This window comes from Oreochromis aureus, linkage group 23, assembly GCF_013358895.1.
Source record: "Oreochromis aureus strain Israel breed Guangdong linkage group 23, ZZ_aureus, whole genome shotgun sequence".
Lineage (NCBI taxonomy): Eukaryota > Metazoa > Chordata > Actinopteri > Cichliformes > Cichlidae > Oreochromis > Oreochromis aureus.
This window is the reverse complement of record NC_052963.1, coordinates 12135230-12161915: the sequence shown is the minus strand read 5'-3', so window position 1 is coordinate 12161915 and position 26686 is coordinate 12135230. Positions and strand designations below refer to the sequence as shown.

General features: G+C 39.9%; 1 protein-coding gene across 1 annotated transcript; it reads left to right on the top strand.

Annotated features, from left to right (window-relative positions):
• Nucleotides 1-1318: 1318 nt before the first annotated feature.
• On the top strand, nucleotides 1319-26662 carry LOC116319183 (radixin). The gene is made up of 15 exons (XM_031738431.2): nucleotides 1319-1514; nucleotides 3990-4082; nucleotides 14990-15073; nucleotides 15453-15548; nucleotides 16455-16577; nucleotides 16755-16906; nucleotides 17129-17212; nucleotides 17658-17804; nucleotides 19211-19307; nucleotides 19404-19567; nucleotides 20027-20157; nucleotides 20578-20738; nucleotides 20907-20999; nucleotides 22554-22790; nucleotides 23815-26662. The coding sequence occupies exons 2-15, from the start codon at nucleotides 4071-4073 to the stop codon at nucleotides 23977-23979; spliced, it is 1746 nt and encodes a 581-aa protein (XP_031594291.1). The 5' UTR covers nucleotides 1319-1514; nucleotides 3990-4070; the 3' UTR covers nucleotides 23980-26662.
• The last annotated feature ends 24 nt before the right edge of the window (nucleotides 26663-26686 follow it).

Below are 26686 nucleotides of genomic sequence, written 5' to 3'. Positions count from 1 at the left end.
TAAAATCAAAAACTTCATTTTCCTTCGCAACATAACAACAATTCTGAGCCCAAACTTTTCAGTGATAATTAATGATCAAGATGCATTTTATACTTTTTTTTGTCATCTTTTTACAAAGATAGGTGTCAGGACAGAAAGATGGAAACAGTTTTAAGTGACAAAGGTTATCAGCTGGGCTTGACATCACAATTGTTTGGAAGGCTTAGATATCCGTTCATATCCACTTGTATGGACTAAAAAGCAGTTCATAGCTCTTTTAGTCAAGATAAAAAGGACACGTCCTTGATGGTTGAGTCAGTTCTGCGAACAGCTCAGACTGTGGCTGCAGACTGGGTGTGTTTGGGACTATCTCTGCAGTACAGACAAAACTTTGAAACGAATGTACTGATGCATACTTCCAGAGTGGGGAGCTCTACCACTAATCTAGTAGGTTTCAAACTGCAGAAGACGAGCAGGCCATTTAGATAAAACAGGACAAAAGCCTATCTTTAAGTGCCATTTGGATTCCCATCGGAACAACCTACAGGAGCAGGCTTACCCTGGCATAAATCATCGCTAATGCATCTCATCGCACGGTGCATACATTTCTTCCATCCGAGCCTCGGCCACTGACAGCCATATTGTACATCTCTACAGTTAGTTGTGTCAGGTTTGCGAGGAAAACTGCAGACATGGGCGGATATCTGTGTTTTCTCTTCAAAATAAAGTTCGAGCTGAAGGTCTGAAAGTGGTCTGCAGGCTACCTAATTCTCTTACATATTTAAATTTTCTGGAAACACTTGTGTGGATACATTAGGGAAAATGACTGTGGGGGGTTGATTTAGTCCCGCTATTAACTATTAATTACTGCTTCTGTTTTTAGTCATGTTTTCCTCATTAATTTTGTTGTGGTTTTTCCCTTGTTTTTGTCAGCTAAATTTAGCTATATGACAGGATACTACAGAAACAAAAAAGGGAAAGCACATTATGTTTAGAAAAAAATAATGTATAGACTCATGCTTTTAAAAAAACAAAAAAAAACAAACAAACCCTGATCGAACAATAGAGTAAAAATAATACAAAAAACAATAAAACCTAAGTTTAAAATAAGTATTAAATATTCAGGATTATTGCAATGTGAAAGATGTTGGCTGTTTTATATGCAAAGGTAGGGAAGATATCAAATCTAAGAGTATGTTTACAAACTGTAAAGGGTCTATATCGACAGATGTAAACCGCCTTATGATAATATTGCCCAGTTAGTTAACTATGTAGTGAACCGCTCGATGCTTTTATTTTTACAGTTAAGACCGGAAGTTGTGTTACTTTATTCTGGCTGGCTCTACACCGACTCCCCCCCAAATCGCCTTATGGTTTAGACTTGAAGGGTTTTTCCATGTCTGCGGGAATTTATAACGGCAGACGCACTGAGAGACAAGCAACCGGAGTAAAAAGGCGTTTTTCATCGTGAATATTTTGCTACAGTTGAAGATACGAAGCTCTTCTATCAAATTAAAGACAGACATCGTCCCCTGGTGAGTTGCCTCTCCCCAAAAAGAGAGGAGCTTCTCTTCAACTTTGATGCCGTAGCGGATTTCCTCGTGTTTGACCGATTCATGTGTCACAGAAGGGCCGACTTCTGTCAAGTTGTGCCCCTTAAACTGTGTGTAAACGGACCCCACTCTGCTTTACGTGGTCTTAAGTCGGAATTTGTTAAGATATTTATTTTATATTTATTCGTTTTAGTGGCAAGTGTGGCGAATAAATGAGGGGTAACATTTTTTAAGGCGTTAAAACTTCACGAGCGCGAGCGAGGCAACCGTCGGCTAGGCTCGTCCCGTTATACGGGACTACACCCACTAGCTTGATAATGTCAGCCTTTCAACGAGCAAACTTTGGACTTCATGAAGACCATTTTTGGGGGGGATATAGTGACTAACGTTAGTGTTCATTTGAGCTAAATTTTTAAAATTGGGATTTGACGCCTCTGACTGATTTTTTTCCGTTGTGCAATGCTTGTGTAGCCAATATTTTAGTTGTTAAATTTTGGTTATAGTTCAACGTAACGGAAGCCAGCAACTCTCGGCGGGTAAAGCTAATTGCTCACAAGCTACAAGTGGGTTTCACTTTATCAGGACTACAAACGCCACAGCTCCGATGTTCAGTGGGCTTTACAAATTCTTATTTTTATATTGCACATTATGTAAAGCAGACGTATCGCACGATTACAGTCGTATATGGAAACTATCATTGTTCCTTATCATTTCTTTAATTTCCAAAACAGAGAAGAGTGGTGGTACTAGTCAATATTTGTCCTGAACTGGCACCACAAAATAGCTGAGACTAAAATGTAATGGCTGCTAAAAGTATTTTTAAACCCATGCCAGACACCTGGCTGCTCTACGTTTGTATTAAAATGGCCTTTAGCAAGCTTATATCAGGCGTGATGCACAGTTCTCCATTCAGTCAGGGTGGGGTGTATTATTACACTTTACGAAGTTTAGTTTCATACCATTAAACCATACTGAAACTCCTACGTGTGATTCACACGAGAGAAACTCTTGAGTTGGATGTTTTCACTATCCTATTTAAGTTCATCATGGGTCATTACCATACTATTTCAGGCTTGTGTTTCTAGTAAAGTGTACATGGTGCTGTGACACATTGTTTTACATTGTGCCTCCCCTGCTTTGTTTTCTGCAGTCCATAGTAGAAAAAAAGTAAAGCAATCTGGTTATGAATGGATGGAGTCCTCTGTAGTTCATCATCTGAAAATGATCGCTCTTGGATGTCAGCAAGAAAACTGTTGATTGGCATATTTCTGTGTCCTATCAGTTCTTTTGCCATGAGAGTGCATGGTCTTTGTCATGTAAACTTTTTTTATTTTATGTGTCGCAGGATAAAGCCTCGATTGTCTTACAGCCTTCTCTCCTGCAGAATTGTTTAAAGTAGTGTTCTCAGTGCACTTCTGCAATAGTTAACGTATGTACACTTAAGAAAAGTGGTTTTGCATGTTGTGATTGAATGCAAAACCGCATCACTGTGCCTTTGGCTGTTGTGGGGGTTTTGTGGCTTGTTGTCATTAACAGATTTAGCAATACGATTCCTTTCAGTGTTTTTCAGTGCTTTCCTTTGGTTGTTATTTCTGCTTTTCCTGATGTACAGATTTGTCATCCACAGGCCTAAATTTAGAGCTTGACAGAATAATCTTGTTCTCATTATAGTTATTTGTCACATTTAGGAAATATTGTTGGCTAAATGTAACAAATGTTTGCTGAAATTAAATGGTAGTGTTTCTTGTCAGATTGTTGAGTTACAGAATACCAAAAAACAATAAAATAAATACTGTGCTTGGACAGCAGTTGCTTAGAAGTTTTGACTTTTTGTAGAAATCAGGCTTGTTACACTGAACCTATTTTTGCAACCCCTCCAGTCAAGCTGAAACTGTTGTATAAATGAATAGTGAGAAGGCCATAACTTTTATTTGAGTGTTCATTGGGACAAAACTAGGGTTTTTCATCCATATTAATTTTGGTGCTGCTTAAAGAGATTTGGGCCTTTTTTTTAAACAAAGGGAAACCACCAGGAATGTGATTGCAGTATTTTTAACCATTGTTGCCATTGTTATCAAATGGCCAACAAATGCGAGGAAAATGCTTAAGACCCTTACCTTGACTTTATGTGACATTATATACAGTCTGGCCACCACTTACAAAGGCCTGTTTAACCATCTAGTGCTGCATAGGTCTCTGGCTCATCCTGTGAGATCACTGGGCAAAACCCAGGCTACTTTACGTTATGTATATGGTTAACCAAAAAAATCAATAAGCGCACATACCTACAGCTAGACTGGGGTGATAACTTCATGCGTCATTGCAAATAGGTCTACATGCTTCCTTGTTCTAGATTTGGTCTTCTGTGACTGGAATCAATAGCTCTTTATAATAATGTCTCTGGCTTCACCCATGAACACTGGGGGCTTATGTTACAAAATGTTTTCTTTTTTTCAGGTCCTGTGGTAAAGGTCTTTCTGCCGTCCTGTGACGGGTTTTTCCTCTCAGCTGTTGGGTTTAGAAGGAGAGGAAGCAAAGATGCCTAAGCCGGTAAGGAACTAACAGCAAACTTCAAGCTGCTTTTGTCTACAGATTATTACAGTAATGCAGCGTTAGGGGAAGAAGCCAGAAAATCTGCTTATTTTTTTTGCCAGTTAAATCTGATTGTTTGATGGACATAATGTGGCTGGTTCAGGAAGTATGATATGAATCAGGCACGTGAAAGTGGCTTGTTTTTCTTCCCTGGTAGTTCTGCTCATATAAACCGACTCTTTAGAGCTGCTCTTGAGTTGTCATAACAGTCGGCGTGCACTGGTACCGAAATCCTCATTTTGAACAATCTGGAAAGTGGCAGTTTCATCCCCACGACTGCTCCCACTCCTCATACGCCTCTTTCAAGTAAACAACAGCCAGAGTGTGAAGTGAACTGCCTGGCCCACAGGCCTCACAACTGCAACACTGCTGCCATTGTTGCTTAAAGGGTGGAGAGAATGCCAAACTCCTAGGATGTGAACAACGCCAAAACAAAACCAATTTGATGCAGTCCCTTCATGGCTGTCTGCTTCCCACTGTTGCTGCTTTTCCATCATGAACAGACTTGGCAAGAGCAGGAAGTAGTCTGGGGATATTAAACGATGCCGAGTTATGCCACTTTTAGGTAGTCCACCCACCAATGATGCAGGTGTACTCAACACGGGACCAAGTCATGGAATAGCCATCACCTTTCTTCTAAGTGTTGTCAAACTATTCATGTAGTAACTGTCAGATAAAAGTTGACTTTCAGTTTCACTTCTTTTTCCGTGGCATTTTTAATAATCTCTATCAGTGTATTTATTTAGCCAGCGTTTTGGTATCCAATCGGTGTCCAACCCTGTGGTCTTCCCTGCACAGTAAGGGATTTATGGCAGCTATACTGTGTAATTTGTATTTTTAGTTGCCTAATTCGACTTAATTTGATACTAAATTTGCATTCTGTGTCTTGCTTGGACAAAAATCAAAATCCAGTTGCTGAAGATTGCATCAGAAACTTTCCAAGGAAATGGCAACGAGTTCCAGGCCGTCCCACAAGTGAAACACATCTCTTGTCTGGCTCTTCAGGCAGTGGGTGTTTGTGTGTGTCCTTGGGTGAGTTAGGAAGATACAAAAGAAAGACAGCCAGGCACTGATGTCATCCTTCACTTCCCCCTCTCGTCCCCTGAGTCACCAGGGCAAAATCCCAAAAACGGCTTCTGGGACAGCATGCCAACTTTGCTGAGAGTGACGTTTGTGTCAAAGACAATATCTGACAGAGAAAGTGCAGCTTGTCGCAGGGAAGCGCTGACATAATAAAGAGAGGAAACAAGAGCAGGGTCCATCAGACATGACCTCCTCTGGGACTAGTGTATGACATAAAAACCTTTTGGAACAGTCTCTTATATCTGAATGCCAGTATTCATACGCAAGCTTGAAAATATTTGCAGGGGTCAGTGACAGCGTTGGCTGACTTGGAGAGAGTACATTTTCAGTAATTTTTTTCATTTACAGGACTCTGCAGATTTTCAAAGTTTATTTTAAAACAGAAACAAATGTTTTTGTTCACAGTAAGGCTTTTACAGTCACCCATGTGGATGCCCCATTAAGTTACTTTTAGCGATAAAGTTGACACAATGTTTTTAAGAAAATGCACCAAGGCTGCAAGTGAGGTTTATGGTAATTGAAGAATCATTGATTGGTTAATATAGCTATTTTTAAATAGATAGTGATGAACTGATCATGAAACGGGTTAAGTATCCTTATACTCAGCCCTAATTGGGCGATATGAGGAACATCTAATATCACAATATTTTCTGGTTATATCAGAATACATGATATATATGACGGTATGTTTAAATAGCCTCCAAAAACAAATGTTATTTTTCACTATATAGTTCCCAAAATTGCACTGGTATTCAAATCATTCATTCAATATTTTCTCTACTTTAAATAGAAAAATTTCGAATGAATTGAAATATCATAACATATAAAAATTGTAAAATAAAAAATGCGATAACCTCAAATGACAGAAACACAAGTCTAGACGGTGATTATAAAAACGACTGACCAAGAACAGTCACGGGTATCACAGCTGGTTTATTTAACGTTTTCTTTGGTGTGTGGGGAGACGTTGACATGCCGAGTTTAAAACAGTCTTAATTTTGCAGTGAATGACTTTTCAGCTGGTGGAAAAAATTCATGGTACTGCTACCTTTTGCTGCAATAGTTTTACAACATGTTTTGCATATTATTGCATTTTGTTCAACATCCTTGTGAAATCCAAACGAAAGTGAGTCTCATTCCGTCGTTCATCTGAAACTCCCGCTGGCGTCATATTTTTTTTCCCTATCTGGTAGTATCTAAACATGCATGCTTATATGCCAGAAGATAATAGAAAATATTATGGTTTGGGGAATATTGCGGTGGCAATTTATACTCAGTGGTTACGATAAAGCCATTTTAACCGTTGTATGTGGAAAAAACTCGAAATACATCGAGTATATTTGATATATCGCCCACTCCTAGTTCCAATGACACCTATATCCTACTCTCTCCGCCTGGTGTACTCTTTGTGCTGGGGGCAGGGTAATCATGAGGGGAAAGGAAGAGGGCCCTTGCTGGTTTCCTAGCTTGTAGCTGTTTTCCTGTTTGCTGAAGAGGTGGCCTGCTATATACTTTGGGGGGCCCAGTCCACGTCAACATCCTGGCTCTGTCACAGTGAGGAGCAGAGATTTAAGAGAAAAATAGAATCAGACTGCTAAGGGGCTGTCAGGAGAGGAAGCAGTCAGAAGGATGGGGAATAATTTGTAAATGTAGGAAGTAGGAATTTGTGGTCCTCATGAGATACTCTTTAGGAATTTTAAGAGGTTGGAAAGCAAGGGGGGTTATGACAAGGATATATATAAATATATATGTAAGTACCAAAAGCTGTAGTTCATGGTGTGTAGCCAGTTTGAGGCTAGCTGGAAAAATAAGTCAGTCCTAATAGACTCTTGTGTTAAATTGCCTGGAATGTATTTCACAAACTAGTGAACCACTTTTCATGAAGACACCAATAACACTAACACCAGCCCCGCAAGGGCTTAGCGTATGCCTGACTGGCGGCTAGGCCACATACACTGGAGTATTGTAAACCCTGGAGTTGGTGCTGGAAAAACTGTGATAACAGCACTTTGAAACTTTTGGACTTTAATTGGTTGGCTTAATTGAGACTTTTGAAATTGATGCTGACCCTATTTCAATTAGAAATCCCAGTATTACAATCAAATTAGGATGAGCAGAAGCAGCAAAGGAGTCTTTCATTTTTACTAATGTGTTTTCAGGCACGTTTGGTACAGATGGCAGTTATTTCTGAAACTGTGCTAGGTCAATAATAAGTAGGGTAAGGTCCAGCTTTTATTTTCCATCTATTGTATTTTCTCAAGTTTCTCACTCTTTCGTACAATGAATGAATAAATAATACTTCCAACACAACATTCACCTTCTCTTCCCCCAAAGCAATAATGTTGTTTGCAGGTAGTTGTGATTCCTTATCTGCTCTCACGCCTCCTTCCACTCCTCTGTTGAGGACTGCCTCACTCTGCAGGGGAGGTTAATCAGAGGGACAGACAGTTGCTCGGAGCCCAGCAGGCCAGATTAGCGGCTCTACTGATTGATGTGTGTGTCTTAAGGCCTCTCAGCAAAGCTCCTCTAAACAGCTTACAGTTACTAAACAGCTGCACATTTAACAAGGGGCCCATTTGAGTGAGAACTTGTCTTTGCAATTGAAATTGAGAGGAGGATTTAGAAACATCCCAAAATGGCATCTCCCTTTAAACAAAACACTAATGATAGAGCTCTTGGATTCTTCACAACTTGTAAACTTAACAAGATACTTGTTAGGATTTTGCTTCACCTGTTGTGCTACAATACAGTGGTAAATATTGGTGTCTGTATTATATTATAGCAGCACTCAGGTGTGCTTATTAATAGCATGTCCTCAGCAGTTAGTTAAATCACACTCTCTGTATGTGTGCTGTAATTTGAGCGCCTCTGCTCTGTATTGAGCAGCTAGTCTGATCATGTGTAGGGATGGGTATTGATAAGATTTTCACGATTCCGATTCCATTTTCAATTCTGTTTAACGATCCGATTCTTTATCGATTCTCTTATCGATTCTTTTTTTTTTTTTTTTTTTTTTAAAGAGAACACTAAGGTCGATTAGCTTAGAACTTTGTTTTATATCTTCTCTTTGAACAAGATAGAAATTTAGGAGTAACATGGCCTTACAAACCCAACAGTGAGATCTTAAGAGATCCACAGCCTACGGCTCTTCAATGGGGTGTCAGGAAAAAAAATTGTAAATGTAAAATAATAAAATAAATATTCTTCTGTAGCAATAACAAAGTATAACATAAATTATTCTGTAGCAATTACACAAGAATATCCAGTAATGTCCCTGCCTACAATTAAACACATTCACTTACCGAAAATCGGGGCATCTGCTGTGGCAAATGGGTGCAAGCCTTTGACCACAAACTTAGTCACTGCTCGGTGACATTCGACTATCCTGGCCTGAAAGGAGACGCTACCGGTAGACTGCAGCGAGAACTGCCAGCCAGACTCTCTGTCTCATCATGGTCACCTAAATGCAACGCACAGTAATGGCAGGTTTTGTAGGCAGATCGCGCTAACATAATATGCACTGTTAGCTGATTATTTACCTGCCGTATTAACGGGAGAGGACGTGCAAACGTTACCGCTGCTACTGGGTTGAGATTCACGAGTCCGGAGCAGAATTAAAAACACAACATTCATTTATCGTGTGTTTTGTGAGCAAATGCTTTTGCATATTCGTAGTGTTTCCTCCCTTAAATGAAATATCTACTTTGGAAGTATTTCAAGTTGCCCCGTTGTCATCCGTTCTCGTAAAGTATAACCAAACTTTTGAGCGTTTGAGCCGCTTAGGCGCCCTGCCAGGTAAATGACGCTCCGCAACGTGGTGACGTCTTTCTGGGCGACTGGAATCGATAAGGGAATCGTTTGCAAAAATGGCAAACAATTCCAAGGAATTGAAACAGAGAACCGGTTTTCGATACCCATCCCTAATCATGTGTGCTCATTAGTTTTTATAGATGAGAGCAAAAGCAGCACAGTGCAGTTGATAAAATTATTACACTTTCAGTTATGACTAAATCATATCAATCGAAGTAAAATTATTATTGTGATGCGGTCTGTTTCACAGCTCATGCTCCTGCTTGTCTTTGAGTGCACACCTTTCCAAATTGATTCCCCACCAGGTTGTGAGGTTGTCATGTTCAGGCAACTTTCAATAAATATGAGTCAAGTTAAATATTTGTGCTGAATTATTCTGTCAAATAATCTTGGTCTAAGTGTGGACCCATAAGCATTGTGACTTTTTTTTGACACAACTGATCAGGTCTGAGGGAAAGTAAAGAAGATGGCAAACTGCAGTCCACCACAATCAGCTGGTTGCTCCCAGCTGATTGCTTGACTTGTATATTTGCCTGTTCTGATATCTGGAAAGGTATTCAGTATTCATGATTGGATTACAGATTGTTTTTGGATTTTTTTGTTTGTTTTGTTTTTTTAAATGGGGAAATCACAACAGTGATCACCACACTTTACTTCCAATTATATAAATTTTGCAAATTTGTAGACCACTTAAGCCCCCCCTTTTTTTTTTTTTTTTTTTTTTTTTTTTCCCCTTTCTTCCTGAATAAGAAAATCTTTAGCCAACATTGCTCCACAAGATTTTGCTGTCCAACCTCAGGCAGATCTTTCTGTCCATCTGTGCAGAAGGAGGCTGTGCACTGTGTGAGGTTAAAAGTTAAAAGTTAGTGTCAGTGTACCAGTTTATCATTTATTTCATTATTGGCTCCTCTTAACACAAGTAAAACTAGTAGTTAATATTTTTAGGTCAGTAGTAAGAAAGAGAAGTGAAAAGAAGGAATGAAGAGCGTATTAGTACTTCCAGTATAAAATTTACTGGGAGCTTCTAAAATCTTTCCGCTAGATGTTGGAACTGCTTCTGAGACATGTCAGGCCAGTGATCCAACTGGAACTTGACTCATCAAGTGGATATCCAGTGTCATACTAATTTTAGTGTTTATGTTGTGCTTTTAGGAACTTTCAAGGCCTGTCAGTTCACATGCTTGCAAGGCATCCTCTTATGGCAGTGTGATGGAATTAAGTACCTGGATTGTTGTATTGATGGGGGGGTTCCTGTTAAAGTTGGATAAACCTGCTAATCTTTTAAATATGTCTTTGTTTGGAATGTATTCCCATTCCAGGTCTTTCCTCAAATGGCTAACTTTGTCCTTTTAAGGAGAGCAATTTGGTCCTTTTAAGGACTGTCAGGTTGCCCAGTCAGCGTGTCTTGTGTCACCAAATAGTGCTGTTTAAGGACAGGCTTGCAAAAGTCACTCCTTCAAGGCATGTCAGTTGTCAGTGTCTGATTAGCTGTGTCAGTGCTTTGGCACGTTGCTGTCCCTCTTCTCCTCCCCCCGCTCTGTACGAGAGACAGGATTAACTAACCGTCTGGTCCAGAAAGGATTCCACCTCTTTCTGCCCTGTGGGTTTGCTATGTTTTGACACACACACACACACACACACACACACACACACACACACACACACACACACACACACACACACGTAGCACAAAGGTTGGCTCTATCGTGGCTGATGGCGGGCCCCACACAAACCGAGGGGAAGTCACAGTCTAGTCCAGTCCCTTGGAAGCTCAAACTTAGCACTACATTCTGTATAACTTTTCTTCACCAAGGCAGTGAAATCAACACAAAGTCTATATTCAGTGAACCATGAATAGATTATGTTGCTGTGGTTGCCTTGTTTGTGGCTAGATCTGTGCACCTGCAAGAGTAGATCCAAATGTTACCTAACTAGTTAGTTACAGTTATCCAAAGGCACTTGATGTTCAGTAACGGGAAGAGAAGGTTATTGTTATACAAAGGTTATTTTATAAGGGACATCAGATCAACAGGCACACAGAAGTAAACAGTACATCAAAAAAATCAGTGAGTGTTCTTGTTTGTTTTTCATCTTTTAAAACTCTTAACCTCAGTATGTCCACATTAGTTTGTTTTAAAATTGAGTTATCTTCAGTCTGTTACTATTGTCAGTGTTGGGGAGTAACGGAATACATGTACCGGCGTTACGTATTTAAAATGTGTAACGACAGTTACTCGTAAAATATGAGTAACTGTATTCTGTTACAGTTACCGTTTAAAAATGTGGTATTCAAAATACAGTTACTTTGTTGAAATAAAGGGATTACACGGCGGTCTTCTCCTGTTTCATATGTTAGGCTGTCCCCTCTCTATTTTCGGTAATTCCACGCCGGTGGAAACCCAAACAAAACACGCATTAAGAGGCTCTAATGCCTGTGTCTCAATCTTGCAGCCCATGTCACCTCTACTTGCAGCCCGCATAATGACGTGAAGAAATTTTATTATTTTTTTTTTTTAATTATTGTTCAAAAAATTATTTAATATGAAGGCAATAGGCAGAGTGTTACAGGCATAGCCCAAAAGAATGTAGCCTCATGGGCAGTGTAGCCCAGTTGTAAGTAAGCTATTAAGACTCGACTGTACACTGTGTTCGTGTTTTCCTCCGAAACAATAAGTTCCGTTGGAGCAGCCTTTCAACGCCTCTCTCTGTCTCTCGCTAGAAAAGTTGACCCAGACAACAAAGTAAAGCTAGTTTTCAGCTACGACCCCGACACGGAAACCGACGTATTAGTCAGAGGTCCCTTTACTACGGTTCGGAGCCTCGGACCTGTTTTATATAAGTGCGGAATAGTTTTCTATACCAGATCGCTGCAAAAAGCTCAGCCTTACCTAATGTCCACCCTACTGTTACTCATTTTATATTATAATTTAAAAATCTAGTTGGTATTGGTATGGTGAGTAACCTTCAGTAATAGTAATAAATCACACAGCCATAGTACATTCATGTAGTTGTAAAAAGCTTGATAATATATCAAGTAATCCAAAGTACTCAGAATACGTTACTCTCATTGAGTAACGTAACGGAATACGTTACAAAATACATTTTGGGGCATGGATTCTGTAATCTGTAGTGGAATACATTTTAGAAGTAACCTTCCCAACACCGACTATTGTTTGAAGTATCTGCATCTAAGCAAAGCCAAGCAAGTTAAAGAGCTGGATATCAGTAGCCCCTGTTTCATGTAATATTATCCTTAGTGTCTACATTGAAATGTTGACAGGGTTGTGGTGTCATAAGTAGCTTATGTTATTGGATCCCAGCCATTGGTGTCAAGTTCCCATAGTGACCCCATTCATAAAGCATCCCTAAATCCCTCCATATTCTCCTATTAAAATACTGATCTTTTAGTTTGATATTCTTAAGTGCTCTGTGTAGATTTCAATAGATTTCACCTTTATTATTTTTGCCTGGTTGTTGTTTAGTTCTAGCTACTAATTGGAATTTTAGAATTCTGCTCGTCCCTTCAGTCTTTTCCTGTGTTATCCCCTCTCTTAACTCATGTTTTGGGTCATTTTGTGCTTTATTCTGGTAAACATGTGTTTCTGGTGTCTTCCTTCCTTGTCTTATTGTTACCCTCCTGTGCCTTAATATGTAAATAGTCATCAGTGTAGTCTGGCTTCCCAAGCCAGCTGAGAGACTCGGCAACAGTCGCCTCAAGGAAGTCGAGGTGACTGTTGTTGTGATTTAGTGTTATATAAATGAAATTGAACTGAACTATTTTGGACTGCAAACACTTTTCCCCTGGCGTCGATAGAAAACTCAATGAACTGCAGCACAAACATTTCACGTTCCATAAATTTCAAGCCACAACCACAAAAGAAGAAAAGGATGGATGTGATTTGTGAACTTACAATCTTAATTGAATCTCCGTATTTCAGTCACTAAAGGTAGTCAAGACCCATTCAGAGCTTCTCTTCATGTTTCATCTGTAGTCTCGGATAGTAGTGGTAAAGAGTTTTCACTCCACACAAGAATTTATGAAGGCTGGATTTGAAATTTTACCTGTTTGTACTGCACCAACTAATCTCATTGTGATTTGCATGTTTTACTGGTCTGACCCCTGGAAGTTGGTAGCACATGCTCCTTTAGTTTTTGTTGTTTAATTGTGGTTGTCAAGCAGCTTGTAGATACGTTATCGCCTAATTGTGGCAGTAGAAGCCAGAGAATTCTGCATACATATGCAAAATCCTCATTGAATGCATCTTTAGCAACAACCAAGTAAAATTTCAGTGCAAAGCAGACTAAATTTGTGTTTTAGTGCAACAAAAACAAAGAAAAAACATCATGCAAATTATCTATATTGTGGGCATGTTCTGTAGTATTTAATGGGTAATTAATGAGGAGATCCAGCAAGATGCATTATGGGGCTGAGTTCCATGTGGGGGTCCAGTTATGTGCTGTATAGCCACAAGTTTCATGGATTATTCATTGCAGGGATATTGAGTGAAAAACATGAAGGCAGGAGAGTGTGTCAAAAACAAGAGGGGAGAAAAAGGAATGCAAAGTAAGCATTCCTGAGGTTTTATATATAATTACTGAGAGGAAAAGGATGGTTCATTCCCTCAGTTTCTTCTTCTTCTCATCTACAGCAACAACGCTGTAATTTAATCTCAAAGGGAGTATACCCCAGATCATCTCTCATACTTCCTGTTGCGCTTTATAGCCCCGCTCTTTTTTTTCCTTTTTTCTCTCCTCCCTTCACGCTCTTGCTAAACTTTGCTTTTGCACCCCGCCTCTCAGCTTGCTTCTCGTCTTCCTCTCTACTCTGTGTTTTCCTCCGTCTCTCTTCTCGTCCTGTTAACTACCACTGAGGCAATGCACGGCTCAGTGTATGAGTAGGTGTGGGAGGAAGGATGTCAGATGCCACAGAGGTCAGCCCCGCTCTGTTCTGTGCCATCAGCTGCTTCTAGGCCTACTGCCAGTGCTGCTTAAAGAGGGACAGCCAATGACTGAGTTTTATCCTCTGCTCCACCCCAACAGAGGTCTTTGCCTTGAAAAAGTGTGGCTTCACTCACTGGCAGAGTGCTGAGAGGGTAGGATTGAAAGGATCTGACACATTGCCCACATATGGGGGAAAATGTTCTTCTATTGTCCTCTGTAGAAATTCTGCAATCTCCTGGAATATTTTTGCTCAACTGAGGAAGAGTTGGACAGCAGCACTTGACATGAGCTGTCAGTAGTACTGGTGCATACATGCAGTGCACCACATCCTGTATTCTAAGAGAACTATAACTATTGTGTGAAAAGTAAAGGTTGTATAAAAAAATACTTTTTGCCTTTTCGCCTCAGTGTTTTGTGTGCCACCTCACTTTATCACAACCAGTATTCAACTTCCATCTGTTTAAAGTAGTGTACAGTTTTCCCTTAGTGTGAATCTCTCACTTAAGATGGTAGCACAAGTTTTCAGTAGGATTTAAATCATGTGCGCAAGTGGATCAAGTTATCATTCGATTGCTTTGCTGACTAGTTAGACTAGTGGCATAATCAGGCACATGAGATGAAGCGTGTGCATAAAGTGCATAAATTCTTTGAATGCTGCACACTTTATTTTGTACAACAGTTTGAAGAAGCTGTCTTTCAGAAGACTGGTTGATTGGATAAAAATAGATAGATATGCTTTTTGTTCCCACCTCCCTGGTGCTTCATGAGTTCCTCTGAATCTCATCTGTCCATAACACTCTTAAAAAAAATTGTTCTTTAGGGATTTCTTGGCCTGTTCTTGCAGTTAAAACATATTCAAACATATAGGTTTAAGTGGTATTTAACTGCCTAAAACAGGAGCAGAAAAAAGGGAATAACATGCACACATGAATAATTGCAACTTATTTTCAATCTGTGATGTCTTCACTTGTGTAATATTTTGCAAGCAAAGTGAACTTCCTCCCTTTTTTTTCTTTTTTTTTCTTCAATAGATCAATGTCCGTGTGACCACCATGGATGCAGAGCTGGAGTTTGCAATCCAGCCAAATACCACAGGAAAACAGCTGTTTGACCAGGTGAGCAAAAAAAGTATTTTGATGACAGAAACCGGGCATGTAGGAGTGTGGGTGCTTGAGAAGTTGACACTTTGTTTCCTGTGTTCTTATACTGTCAGTCCCCGCCTCCCAGTACAGGAATTTTTGGTGCCTTCAGAAAGAGTTTAGTCAGTGCCAGAATAATAAGAACTGAAATCAAAAACGCTTCCTAAAACAGTTTGTTAAACAGGCAGAAGATAAATATGATTTCTTTAAGTTCTAACAGTCGGCTCCCTTCTCTCTTAAATGTCTTTGTCACTTACCACATCAGAGATTTGTACTTCTCAGACATCAAAGAAAAAAAGCTATCTAAAGGAAGGATAAACTGTGAAAATCCATTTTTCTTTTTTTCTGCTTTTAGGTGGTAAAGACTGTGGGCCTGCGAGAGGTGTGGTTCTTTGGACTACAATATGTGGACAGTAAAGGCTACATCACATGGCTGAAACTCAATAAAAAGGTAAGAATCACTTTGTTTTGTGGGAAAGCAGAAGCTTGGTCTATGTCCCTACCCTCACCTATCATCACGAGCTTTGGGTAGTGACCGAAAGAACAAGATCGCAGATACAAGTGTCGGCAATGATCTTTCTCTGAAGAATGGCTGGCCTCTTCCTTAAGGATAGGGTGAGGAGTACGGCCATCCGGAAAGGGCTCAGAGTAGAGCCGCTGCTCCTCATAATTGAAAGGAGTCAGTTGAGGTGGTTCGGGCATCTGACTAGGATGCCTCCTGGGTGAGGTGTTCTGGGCATGTCCCACCGGGAGGAGACCCCGCGGCAGAACCAGAACATGCTGGAGAGATTATATCTCTCAGCTGGCCTGGGAGCCCTTTGGTGTTCCCACAGAATGGCTAGAGAAGGTGGCTGGGAGATGGGGGTCTGGGCTTCTCTGCTTAGGCTGCTGCCCCCGGGACCTGGCCCCAGATAAGAGAAGGAAAATGGATTGATGGAGAAGCTTAAAACAAAAATTCCATTATTAATATTATTATTAATTTAAGCACGTGGACGTCAACTGATTTTCTTAAATTGTTTGTCGGGGTCTTTCTCTTTAGCTCTCACTTTCATGTTTCCTCCAGTGTCTGTGTCTATTGTTTGTCTGGTATTTGCCTAGAAGCAGTACTGTGGTACTGAAGCCTCAGATGTGGTCTTTCAACAGGCTTCTTCTCTCACTCACCCCGAAACAATCCCCAGTCCTAGCACCCCCGCTATTACAGTGTGTGTCTACATTTCCAAGTGTGCATTACAAAAAAAAAATATTCTCATCCTTAACAAGCATGTGAGCAAGACAGAGACAAAAGGCAGAGGCTACAGAAAAATGGTAATGAAAAATTCCAGTACTTAATGGAGCTATTATTATTTGTTGAATCCAGGTGACCCAGCAAGATGTAAAGAAAGAGAGTCCTCTGCAGTTTAAGTTCAGAGCCAAGTTCTTCCCTGAAGATGTCTCAGAGGAACTAATCCAGGAGATCACCCAGAGACTCTTCTTCCTGCAGGTAACGCCACACACATCAACACTTTTAGCAAATAATTAGTTTTTCAGTTATTTTCAAAACTTCAAAATATCATATTTTTATGTTACTATCATTTAGCTTGCTCTGTTCTCGGAATAAGTGCTAACTAAATCTTACAGTGTTGAGTAAATTTAAAGTCGCTCACACCTTTTCTGCCAGGTGAAAGAGGCCATCCTGAATGATGAGAACTACTGTCCCCCAGAAACAGCTGTGTTGCTGGCTTCATACGCTGTCCAGGCCAAGTATGGAGACTACAACAAAGAGGTGCACAAGGCTGGGTACCTTACTCATGACAGACTGCTCCCTCAGAGGTAGGCATTTCACACAAAGTTTAGTATTTTTTTTTTTTTACATATGTATGATTCTGGTGTCAGCCAGAGTAACTGGATTTTGACTTTCATTTTTCAAAATGTATATCTTTGACTGCTGGAGTATTTGTGATTTCCTCTTTGAGGAAGCAATTCTGTGCTGTTTGACATTCCTTCAGATGAACGTCATTTTGTGTGTGTGTGTGCGTGCGTGTGTGTGTGTAGAGTCCTGGAGCAGCACAAGCTGACTAAGGAGCAATGGGAAGACAGGATACAGACCTGGCACGAAGAACACAGAGGAATGCTCAGGTGTGTGTCAGACCTTTATCACGATGAAACCCTTTGTATACAGTAGACATGTTTGGATTTGCCATAAAGTACCAAAGATTTAAACTCACTTAACTTAAATTCAAATGTGTGCTTTCTTTTCTTCTTCTAGAAGAAAACGTACGCAAACTGAATGCTATTGTTTTGAACATGTGATTGTGTTAAATTTATAAACATAATATAATGTTTTATATATAGATAGATACAGATATAAAAAAAAAAATAATAACAGGCTGAAGACAGCAAGAAATTAGGAGGTAGTCATGTAGCAAATGGGAGAAGAAATGCTGAAATAGTTTATGTTTTTATATATATATATATATATATATATATATATATATATATATATATATATATATATATATATATATATATATATAATAAAAAAAAAAATATATAATATAATTCCTCTTTTTCTCTACTCTAGAGAGGACTCAATGATGGAGTATCTTAAAATTGCCCAGGACTTGGAGATGTATGGAGTCAATTACTTTGAGATTAAAAACAAGAAGGGCACACAGCTATGGCTGGGCGTGGATGCTCTTGGACTCAACATCTATGAACACGAGGACAAGTAAGGAATACACATAATCCTTGGAAAAACTACTTTTCTGACTAATTCTACAGCTATTAGCCTGGTAGTGCTGATACTAATTCCAAAATGTTTTTTTTAATCTCAGTATGAGGCCAGCATTTTAGTGTTACCAAGTGGAAGTTTTTGCATGAATCTCCTCACACAGACAAAAGCCTCAGAGCTGCGGTTTGCAGTTGGTTGCTAAACAGCAACAGCCTTGAACAGTGAGCAGTTGGAGGCTTTACTACACAGTGTGTCACAATCATAACAACTGATAGATGTGTGTCGATGCGCCTGTTATACCTGCTGTGTTACACAGCCTCATCACAAGATCAAAAACTCGTATTGAACTAAATATGAAATGGAAAAAAAAAGTCAGATTTTCTAGAAGCTTAGCTGACAGGAACAACTGTGCAACCCACTCTGGAAACATTTAGTGGGGTGCTTTTTAAAAAATATATATATATATTATTAATATTTATTATTATAATATTTGTAATATAATGTATAATGTTTGAATCTTGAGTGTGGCATTTAATATATTTAAGAGATTTTCAACAACTTTAATAATCCAAACTCACTGACAAAGGGTTCATATACCCAGTGGATTTTGGTTCATGGGCCCACAGAGCACATACTTTTAAACTCAAATCAATTTGATTTAATCAGACAGACTCCTGTAAACAAGTGGTTGTTTAGCTCTGATGTTGTTCGAGTTGTGATGTATTTTATGGGGGAAAAATACATCACAAGTTTATCTAGCTGTGTGACATAAATGGTAATAGGACATGCACAATGTCCAAAAAGCTTAGAGGAAGCAAAGATATTTTTAGATAAGTGAGAGGTGGAGAAAGTCTCTGTCTCTCCATTGTAGTAGTCTTTCCTGTTCCCTTCTGGTCAGATTTATTTCCCCTCTTTGTGGAAGGATAGATTTAATCACTACTCCTGTAGCATTTCCTCTCACTCTCTGCGTTACCTTTGTTTATGTTATCTGAGGTCACGACAGCTGCCATCCTTCTTCTCTCGTCCAGGTAACGGGGGGAAGGGAAAAAAAATGACGATTGCGAGATAACAGCATAGTTTTTTCTCTCTGTTGGCTGCAGCTTCCTCACTGTCCTTCACTTTCTCTGTTTTGTTTTCTTTTTTCTTTTTTAATATTATTACCTCTTGTTCACAAAGCACCTTCTTCTACTCTAATTAGTGTCAGCCAGTGAGCGTGACACCTGATACAGTCGCTATTCTCACACAGACCTGAAAGATGCTTCAGTGTCATAATTTCCTGTAAGCTGGTCTGTTTATACTGGGCACCATCTGCTGGCTGAATTTTATACCACGTGGGATAGGGTTACTTTTAACAGGCTGTTAAAAGTGTGCACAATTAACCAGTTTTTTGATATTTCATCCAGATTGACACCAAAGATTGGATTCCCCTGGAGTGAGATTCGAAACATCTCTTTCAATGACAAGAAGTTTGTCATCAAACCCATCGACAAGAAAGCACCTGTGAGTGTCGCACTCAGTCCACAAATATTCATCCTTCAGCTTTTGTATAAATGCTTCACATGCTTCTGTTTCGCTGTCTTTTATCCATGCCTTTAGGACTTTGTGTTTTATGCCCCACGTCTGCGCATCAACAAACGCATTTTGGCATTGTGTATGGGTAACCATGAGTTGTACATGAGGAGAAGAAAGCCTGACACCATCGAGGTGCAGCAGATGAAAGCTCAAGCCCGGGAGGAGAAGCACCACAAACAGATGGAGAGGTACTGCAGAGGGATGACTTGGCCACATACACATACATTTTTTTTTTTGTTCCATGTCATTATACAAAGCTATGCATGTTGAGTGTGCCAGGACTTGATAACATTTGATTGTCACTTTCCCATTAAAACACATGCAAAAAAATTGTATCAGACCAAGGCTTACACTGGTTTAGTTTTATCCATGAAAAAAGGCAGCTGATGACGAGTCACTGCTACAGCAGAGCATTTCCATTAGAGGGCAGTGTCTCCTCTGCTACACAAAAATGAGGCATGTTCATGTATTCATTCTGAAGCTTCATTTAACTTTAGATCATGGTGAGAGTACTTCATCTATATATGTGTGTGTGTGTGTGTGTGTGTGTGTGTGTGTGTGTGTGTACAGTTATATTAACATAGATTCTTCATAGTTAAAATATACACAAAAAGTGATCTGAAACATGTAATCTGCAACCTTCTCAGGGCCCAGCTGGAGAATGAAAAGAAGAAGCGAGAGCATGCAGAGAAAGAGAAGGAAAGGATAGAGCGTGAGAAAGAAGAGCTCATGGAGAGGCTGAAACAGATTGAAGAGCAGACGATGAAAGCTCAGAGAGGTATCCTGTTTTCTTTTTCATTCTCTCATCTGTTTTCTTACTGTAGCTCCTACTTCCTCCTTTCCTCCTGTCTGTCAAATCTCTCTAGGGCTTTAGATCAAGACCAATTACATCTTTCATTATGTTAGTGTGACCAGAATATATAAAGATTGAGCGAAGCTTTTGTGCTTTCATTTTTCATTTTCTTTTCTTTCAAATTAAAAAGACGAAAACTTATATAGAAACCCATTTTTAAATAGTTCAAATAAGGGGAAACTTTCAAAACACAATTAATTAATCATAAGTTGCGCTCTTGCAGCTTCTGTTTTACATTAAAGTCTTCAGTTGCCACCACCAGAGTTCATTCTGAGGTTGGAGTCTGAATGTTTACAACATAAATCGGAGCTTATTTATGACACGTTCGCGTCTGCTCTTCCACAGAGCTTGAGGAACAGACTCGCCGCGCCATGGAGCTCGAGCAAGAAAGAAAGAAAGCGAGAGAGGAGGCTGAGCGGCTGGAGCGAGAGAGGCAAGCAGCCGAGGAGGCCAAGGCGGAGCTGGCCAGACAGGCTGCAGACCAGCAGAAGACTCAAGAGCAACTGGTGTGTGTTGTTTGACTGATGCTGGGAGCAGTGCCAGACTGTCATATGTTTATATGTTTTATGGTCCTGCACTTACAAGGCTCTGGTGTCTGTCTGATTATTTTGGATGATTGTTTGAAGCCATAGATTCTTCTGTATGAGTAATAGCAGGGACTGCTTTCATTGCAGGCTTCTGAACTGGCCGAATTCACAGCAAAGATCTCTCTCCTAGAAGAAGCCAAGAGGAAGAAAGAGGATGAGGCCACAGAGTGGCAGCACAAGGTAATGCAGTCTTCATCGATGGACTTCATTCACCAGATGAGATAAACATGTGGAAAACTTTCCAGCTTGTGCATGATGCGACTGAATTTTGTCCAGCAGTGGGCACTGAAACAAGAATTAAATTGGTTAATTTTTAATATTTCTCTTCATAATATTTGTAAATCAAATGTTATGGACTACTACACCCACTGTGACTGAGGATTAGAGTGATCAGGAATCCTATTTTATGTAGATCCATACAGCATACCCATCACTTGTCTTCCACATCACTCATAATGAGGTGGTGTCTACATTTTGATTGGCTTCATTAAACATTAGTTAACCCTTTAAAACCGGTCAGAGCGGCACGCTCCGTTTTGCGTAACTATTTTTAAATCCCGGTAGCTCTCCAACCACGTAAGCTAGAGCAATAATTTTTTTTGCATATGAAAGTGGAGGAGTTGTACTTACATCTTATGCCATCAGCTTGTCCTAGGTCACGGTTTCCTTCCACATATAGCTTTGCAAAAACTGCATAAAAGGCGCTTGCAGCAACAAAAACATAATATTCCAGAAACACGCTTTGCCGATCCGATCAGCTGTTCGTAAAACACTTCCTACGCTGGAATAGACGTCAGCGCGAACTTTCGGATGTCCGCCATTACCTGCCCGAAACCGGAAGTGACGTCATTTTCGCGGAAATGTAGTGTTTTTTACTATCGGGGCCTCATGAGCCTATACTGGTGTTTTTAAAACTTATCTTTGACTTTATGACTTTCTGTGTCGTTTCTGGGATGCTTAGAACTCAAATTGCACTGCTGGAAATAGTTTATTTTGAAAATAAATATTAGAATGCAAATTTGCAAAAAAGCAGCTTTTTTGCAAATTTGCATTATAATATTTATTTTCGTTTTTCCTGCAGTATATGAAAATTGGTGTATTTCAAAAATAAAACTATGAAGACACTCAAAATAAATTTCCTGTGGTGGGAAACTATTTTGTGCAACTTTTTTGTATTTACAGTTTTGAGGGATAAGCCTCTTAAATTTCTCTAACTAGAAATATATGTTAAAAAAACAAAAACGATTTTCAATTTTTTTTGGTAGTTTATTGCACTTTTTGCAATTTATGTAATTACTATGCACTTAATGCATACATATTATTAAAATGTGGGCTATAATGGTTGTATTGATGTATATCAACTTGAAATGCTCCCAAAATTGGCACTGCAGCATGTAAAAATATAATGTAAGCTCTGGCGGACTTGGTTCTATGGTAGGTCTTAAACGGTTAATATTTACATTAAAAAACATGTTTTTAATTAATTTAAATAATCTAAATCTTTCCCCAACTCCTTCTTGTAATGAGTTTCTTTCCCAAATGATCATGCAGTTTTGCATAGATGGGTCAGTTCATGATGGATGCAGATTATGCTTAATGCCACTGTGATTATTTTTGGTCTGATAGCCTAGATCTTTAACCACAGCTTTTCTCTGTGGCATCCTTTGCTCTCACCTGTCTAGTGTGACTCCGTGAGCTGTCTTAATCTCTCCTTCCTCGTGCCTCCACCTGCAGGCTCTGTCAGCCCAGGAGGACCTGGAGAAAACCAAGGAGGAGCTGAAGACCGCCATGACCGTGGTGCCAGCGCCTCCAGGCGGTCATGCTGAGAATGAGCACGATGAACACGATGAGAACCACGCAGAGGCCAGCGCAGAGCTCTCCAATGAGGGCGTCAGCCATGTTGACCTCCGCAGCGAAGAGGCTCGCGTCACTGAAGCACAGAAGAATGAGAGGGTCAAGCAGCAGCTGCAGGTAGGAGCAAGAAATGAAAACCTTTAGGGCAGTGTTAAAAATGACAACCCGTGGTTCAGATTAAGCCTCCATAAGAAGCCTGAAATTACTCTTTATCAAAACTAGTCCTATATAAAGAAGTTCCACCACTCTGGTGTGCATCTTGCGTTGAAATGAAGTCTAAAGCCAAAATTGGCAAATTAATTTTAGAAAAAATTTATATATACAAAATAAGCTTTAGTTTCATGTAACCAAAGGAGGTTTGCGATACACAAACATAAATAACAATGAGATGATATTATTTTCTAACAGCAGTTTTGTTGCAAAGAAGAAACACGGGCCAAGAAATGGCAGATAAGGGTAAGATGAGGCATACTTCTGTGTCCGTTCTTCTTTAAACTCCTGCTTGTCACAGGAGGAGATGTGCTGGCTTATACTGCAGCCTGGCTTTAAAACAGACTTTCTAGAAATTAAGTGATCAGACAGATAACATCCAACCTAATCATATTTTTTATATCGTTAAGTAAATTCCAAAGACTGCTATGAAGCCTGGCTACTGCATAGGCCAGGACTAGTACTGAAGCTAATGCAAGAAGAATTAGAGTAGTTTTACATAAAGAAAGGCAGGAACCTCACACCTAGGCCTGCATTTTGTATCGGCTTCCTCCAAAGATGACTGCTGAAGGAACAGACTTTGGTCCAACCATTGCTGATCCCTGCTTGTGTGTTGTTTTCAATAAAGCAGAGACAAACACACTTTTGATTTAGTTGTCAGTGAAGACTAAAGATCGCACACAGGGAGCCAAAAGCTAAAGATAAGTGGCTTTGCGTCAATTAGATGTTTAGTTTTGAAATGGAGCGTGATCCCGTTTTCTGTTCCGCGCACATCCTGTTTCGTTTGTCTTGTCTGCAACGTCTGTGCCGCCCTGATCATCATCAGACAATTTTCTCTCCTCTTGGCTTTAATTATTATTTTTTTGGTCATGTCTTCACCTCCTGTTCTTTCACCCTCCTCAACCTGTTATCCTCTCTTCTCTTCTCACAGACGTTGAGTTCAGAGTTGGCTGAAGCCAGAGATGACACCAAGAAGACCCAGAACGACGTGCTGCACGCTGAGAACGTGAAAGCAGGCCGAGACAAATACAAAACTCTGCGCCAGATCCGACAGGGCAACACGAAGCAGCGCATCGACGAGTTCGAGTCTATGTGAGAACAGCACCTCAGGGTTACCCCGCTCTCCTTAACGGCTGCTTGATTATTATTATTTTTTTCTTCATGGACAACTGACGCTGCCGTCCTCGTAACCTATCAAGTCTCCCTCAACACCCCCCCCAACACCCAGGCTGTCTCGAGAAATCATCTTATCCAATTTTGCCAAAGTCCTGCTCCACTTCCTTATCTGAGTTTGGATTTCTCCCTGATGTGGAGCTGCATACACGCCACTCTGAACAAGCAAATTATCGTGTTGGAGAGATCATCTGTACCTCTTACACGGATGGGGGAAGTGAAACTGTAAAAACCAAAAATGGAAGCAATTGGATTTTTTTTTTTGTTAATTTTGGGTAAACATGGCCATAGAGCGATTTTTGTTGTTGTTTTTTCTTCTTTCGCTTGAAAACTTTGTATGCAAAGCTTTAGTATGATTCTATGTTTTCAGTTAAAAGATTTTTTTGTCCTCTTCTTGTTTTTACGTTTCTTCCCTCTGCTTTCGTTTGACTTGTTTTATTGATGATGCCCGTCTTTTTAGTTGTCTGTCAAACACATTGAGGCCGGGTTTAACCCCAGGTTTACAAATAAGGACTGGAGTTTAGGGACAAATTAGGTCATTGTTTTCATTCGAAGTCAAAGCACTTCTATATTAGCATGTCGAAACATATCACCTGGTAAATGTGCTAACACTCTCACCATCTCTAAGTCGTTAGAGAGAATTTAACTCTACTTACTAAAGTCAAACTATAGTTTAAACATGACATTTATAGGTTTATACAAAAAAAAAGATAACACTGCAGTATTTTAAGTGTCATTACAGGCTAAAATCAATAATTGCAATTTTTGATATAAGATATTTCTGTGAATAAAATTGAACTGACCCTCGTAGGGGAAAGAGCCACCCAACTTGTCACATGGCAGGTTTTGACGAACGAATGTAGCAAAGGTAACAAAGGGAAAAACAAAATGTTTTTCTTTAAATTTACAGAAGTCATAGGATATCAACTTGTGCCACTTTGAGCTCTCGCCCTCAAGCTTAAAAGTATTGTGAAGATAAGCTAATTGGTAGTGTAGGCGTTGCATCCCAGTGTTTCATTCCCAGTCACCATAGATGGTTTTCTCTGCCTGCCAGCTCACAGAGGAGCCCAGGGACTGAAATTAAGGACAGGCAGAGGAACCGCACTGCATCCGAGCCTTTTCTCTGTCTGTCCGTGTCTGTCCGTGTCTGTGTGTGTCTGTGTGTGTCTGTGTGGGTATGGAAGCTAAGGCCTGGCACCTCTCTGGCTGGGGAGCTTATGAAAACATCTGTCTCAGTTCGGGACAAATCTCTACCTCAGTAATAATAGCAGTGGTGACTGACAGTCAAACACTCAGGGTGCTCCCTCCCTCCCAAAATAAAATTAGAAAAAAATGAACAAAAATGATTTTACTTGGTTACTGTTACATTTTGGGGCATTGCTCCCGGGCAGGCTACGTGTTGTCAGTTACTTTCTGGCTGTATTTTGGTTACGATTGCTTGAAAATATTTAGGATTTATGTGAAATCTGGTTAGAAAAGTGTTATTTTTTACATATCAAGCTAGATTTACACAGCAGTTTCTCCTGGCCTTGCTCAGATGTTGTTGTTGTTTGTTTTTTTTATTGCTTTTTGTTTTCCCCCCCAAAAAAACTCCCAAAAAATGAGGAAGATGAGTGAACAAATGCTGCTGATAAAGGTGTACTCTGTGCAGAGCGTAGGTCAGTCTGCCGGGGTCCATTGAAGCATTCAGGGTCTTCTTAGAAGCGGTGGGCTCGGTCCACAGAACAACTCTGAGTTAAAGTAGCCCAAAATGTTGACTTCAAGGAGACAGTTTCAGGATGTGTAGCAGAATAATGGGACTGAGATGATTTACTGGAAGCTCTTAATACAAACAGACCTCGCTATCATGACTCATGGAAATCAAGTAGAGGGTAGGTCAAAAATTCCCTGAAATCTTTCAATTCATATCCAACATAAGACGACAAATGGAGTCCACCTTTGGTGGTGTGGGAAACATGTTCCAGGGTGCATTTATGAAATGAGTAAACATTAATTTTATTTTGTTTTTGTTCTCTTTTTATTAACAATATGATGAATATGTTTATAGTACGTTATTGCTATACTTGACAGCTGGTGTAGGTAGTTTTTCGTTTATTGTTGGGTTTTTTTTTTTTTAAAATGCCCTGGAGTTTTGACGGTAACACATTTGTATGACATAAGCCTGTCTTTTGTGTTTAACTTCAGTGTCCGTTGTTACTATTGTGTTTGCCATAGCAGGTGAAAGAAATGATCCTGTGCTTCCAGCCCATATTTTTTTTGTAATGTGTTCAAAGACCGTAAAGCAGCAGCACGCATTGCTGTATTGGCCAGCTTCACTGGAGGGGAAAACTCTTGCTGACATCTCTCTCCCCCCACATCGATGCTGCAAGGCTTCAGTTTGACTGTTTTTCTTCACAGCAGCAGTTATTGGCGCATCTGTCCCCTCCAATGAAGCCAGTGTCTATGATGACGCCTGCTCTGGCACCAGCTGTCACGTTTTCCTTTGCTTTTGTTTTGGAGTCCCCCCCCCCCCATCCTTATGTTCATGTTAGTACTCCGTAAGATAGAAGGCACAAGTGGATTTTGGTCAATTTCATTGGTTCACAAATAAAAGTTTTAAATTTTCAGCACGTGTTTTGGTCACTTTGCAT

Excerpts from the sequence above, each read along its gene's own strand:
- LOC116319183 (XM_031738431.2), top strand. Across the intron at positions 19,568-20,026 it reads CACCACAAACAGATGGAGAG|GGCCCAGCTGGAGAATGAAA; the intron begins GTACTGCAGAGG and ends CAACCTTCTCAG. Across the intron at positions 20,739-20,906 it reads AGAAGACTCAAGAGCAACTG|GCTTCTGAACTGGCCGAATT; the intron begins GTGTGTGTTGTT and ends CTTTCATTGCAG.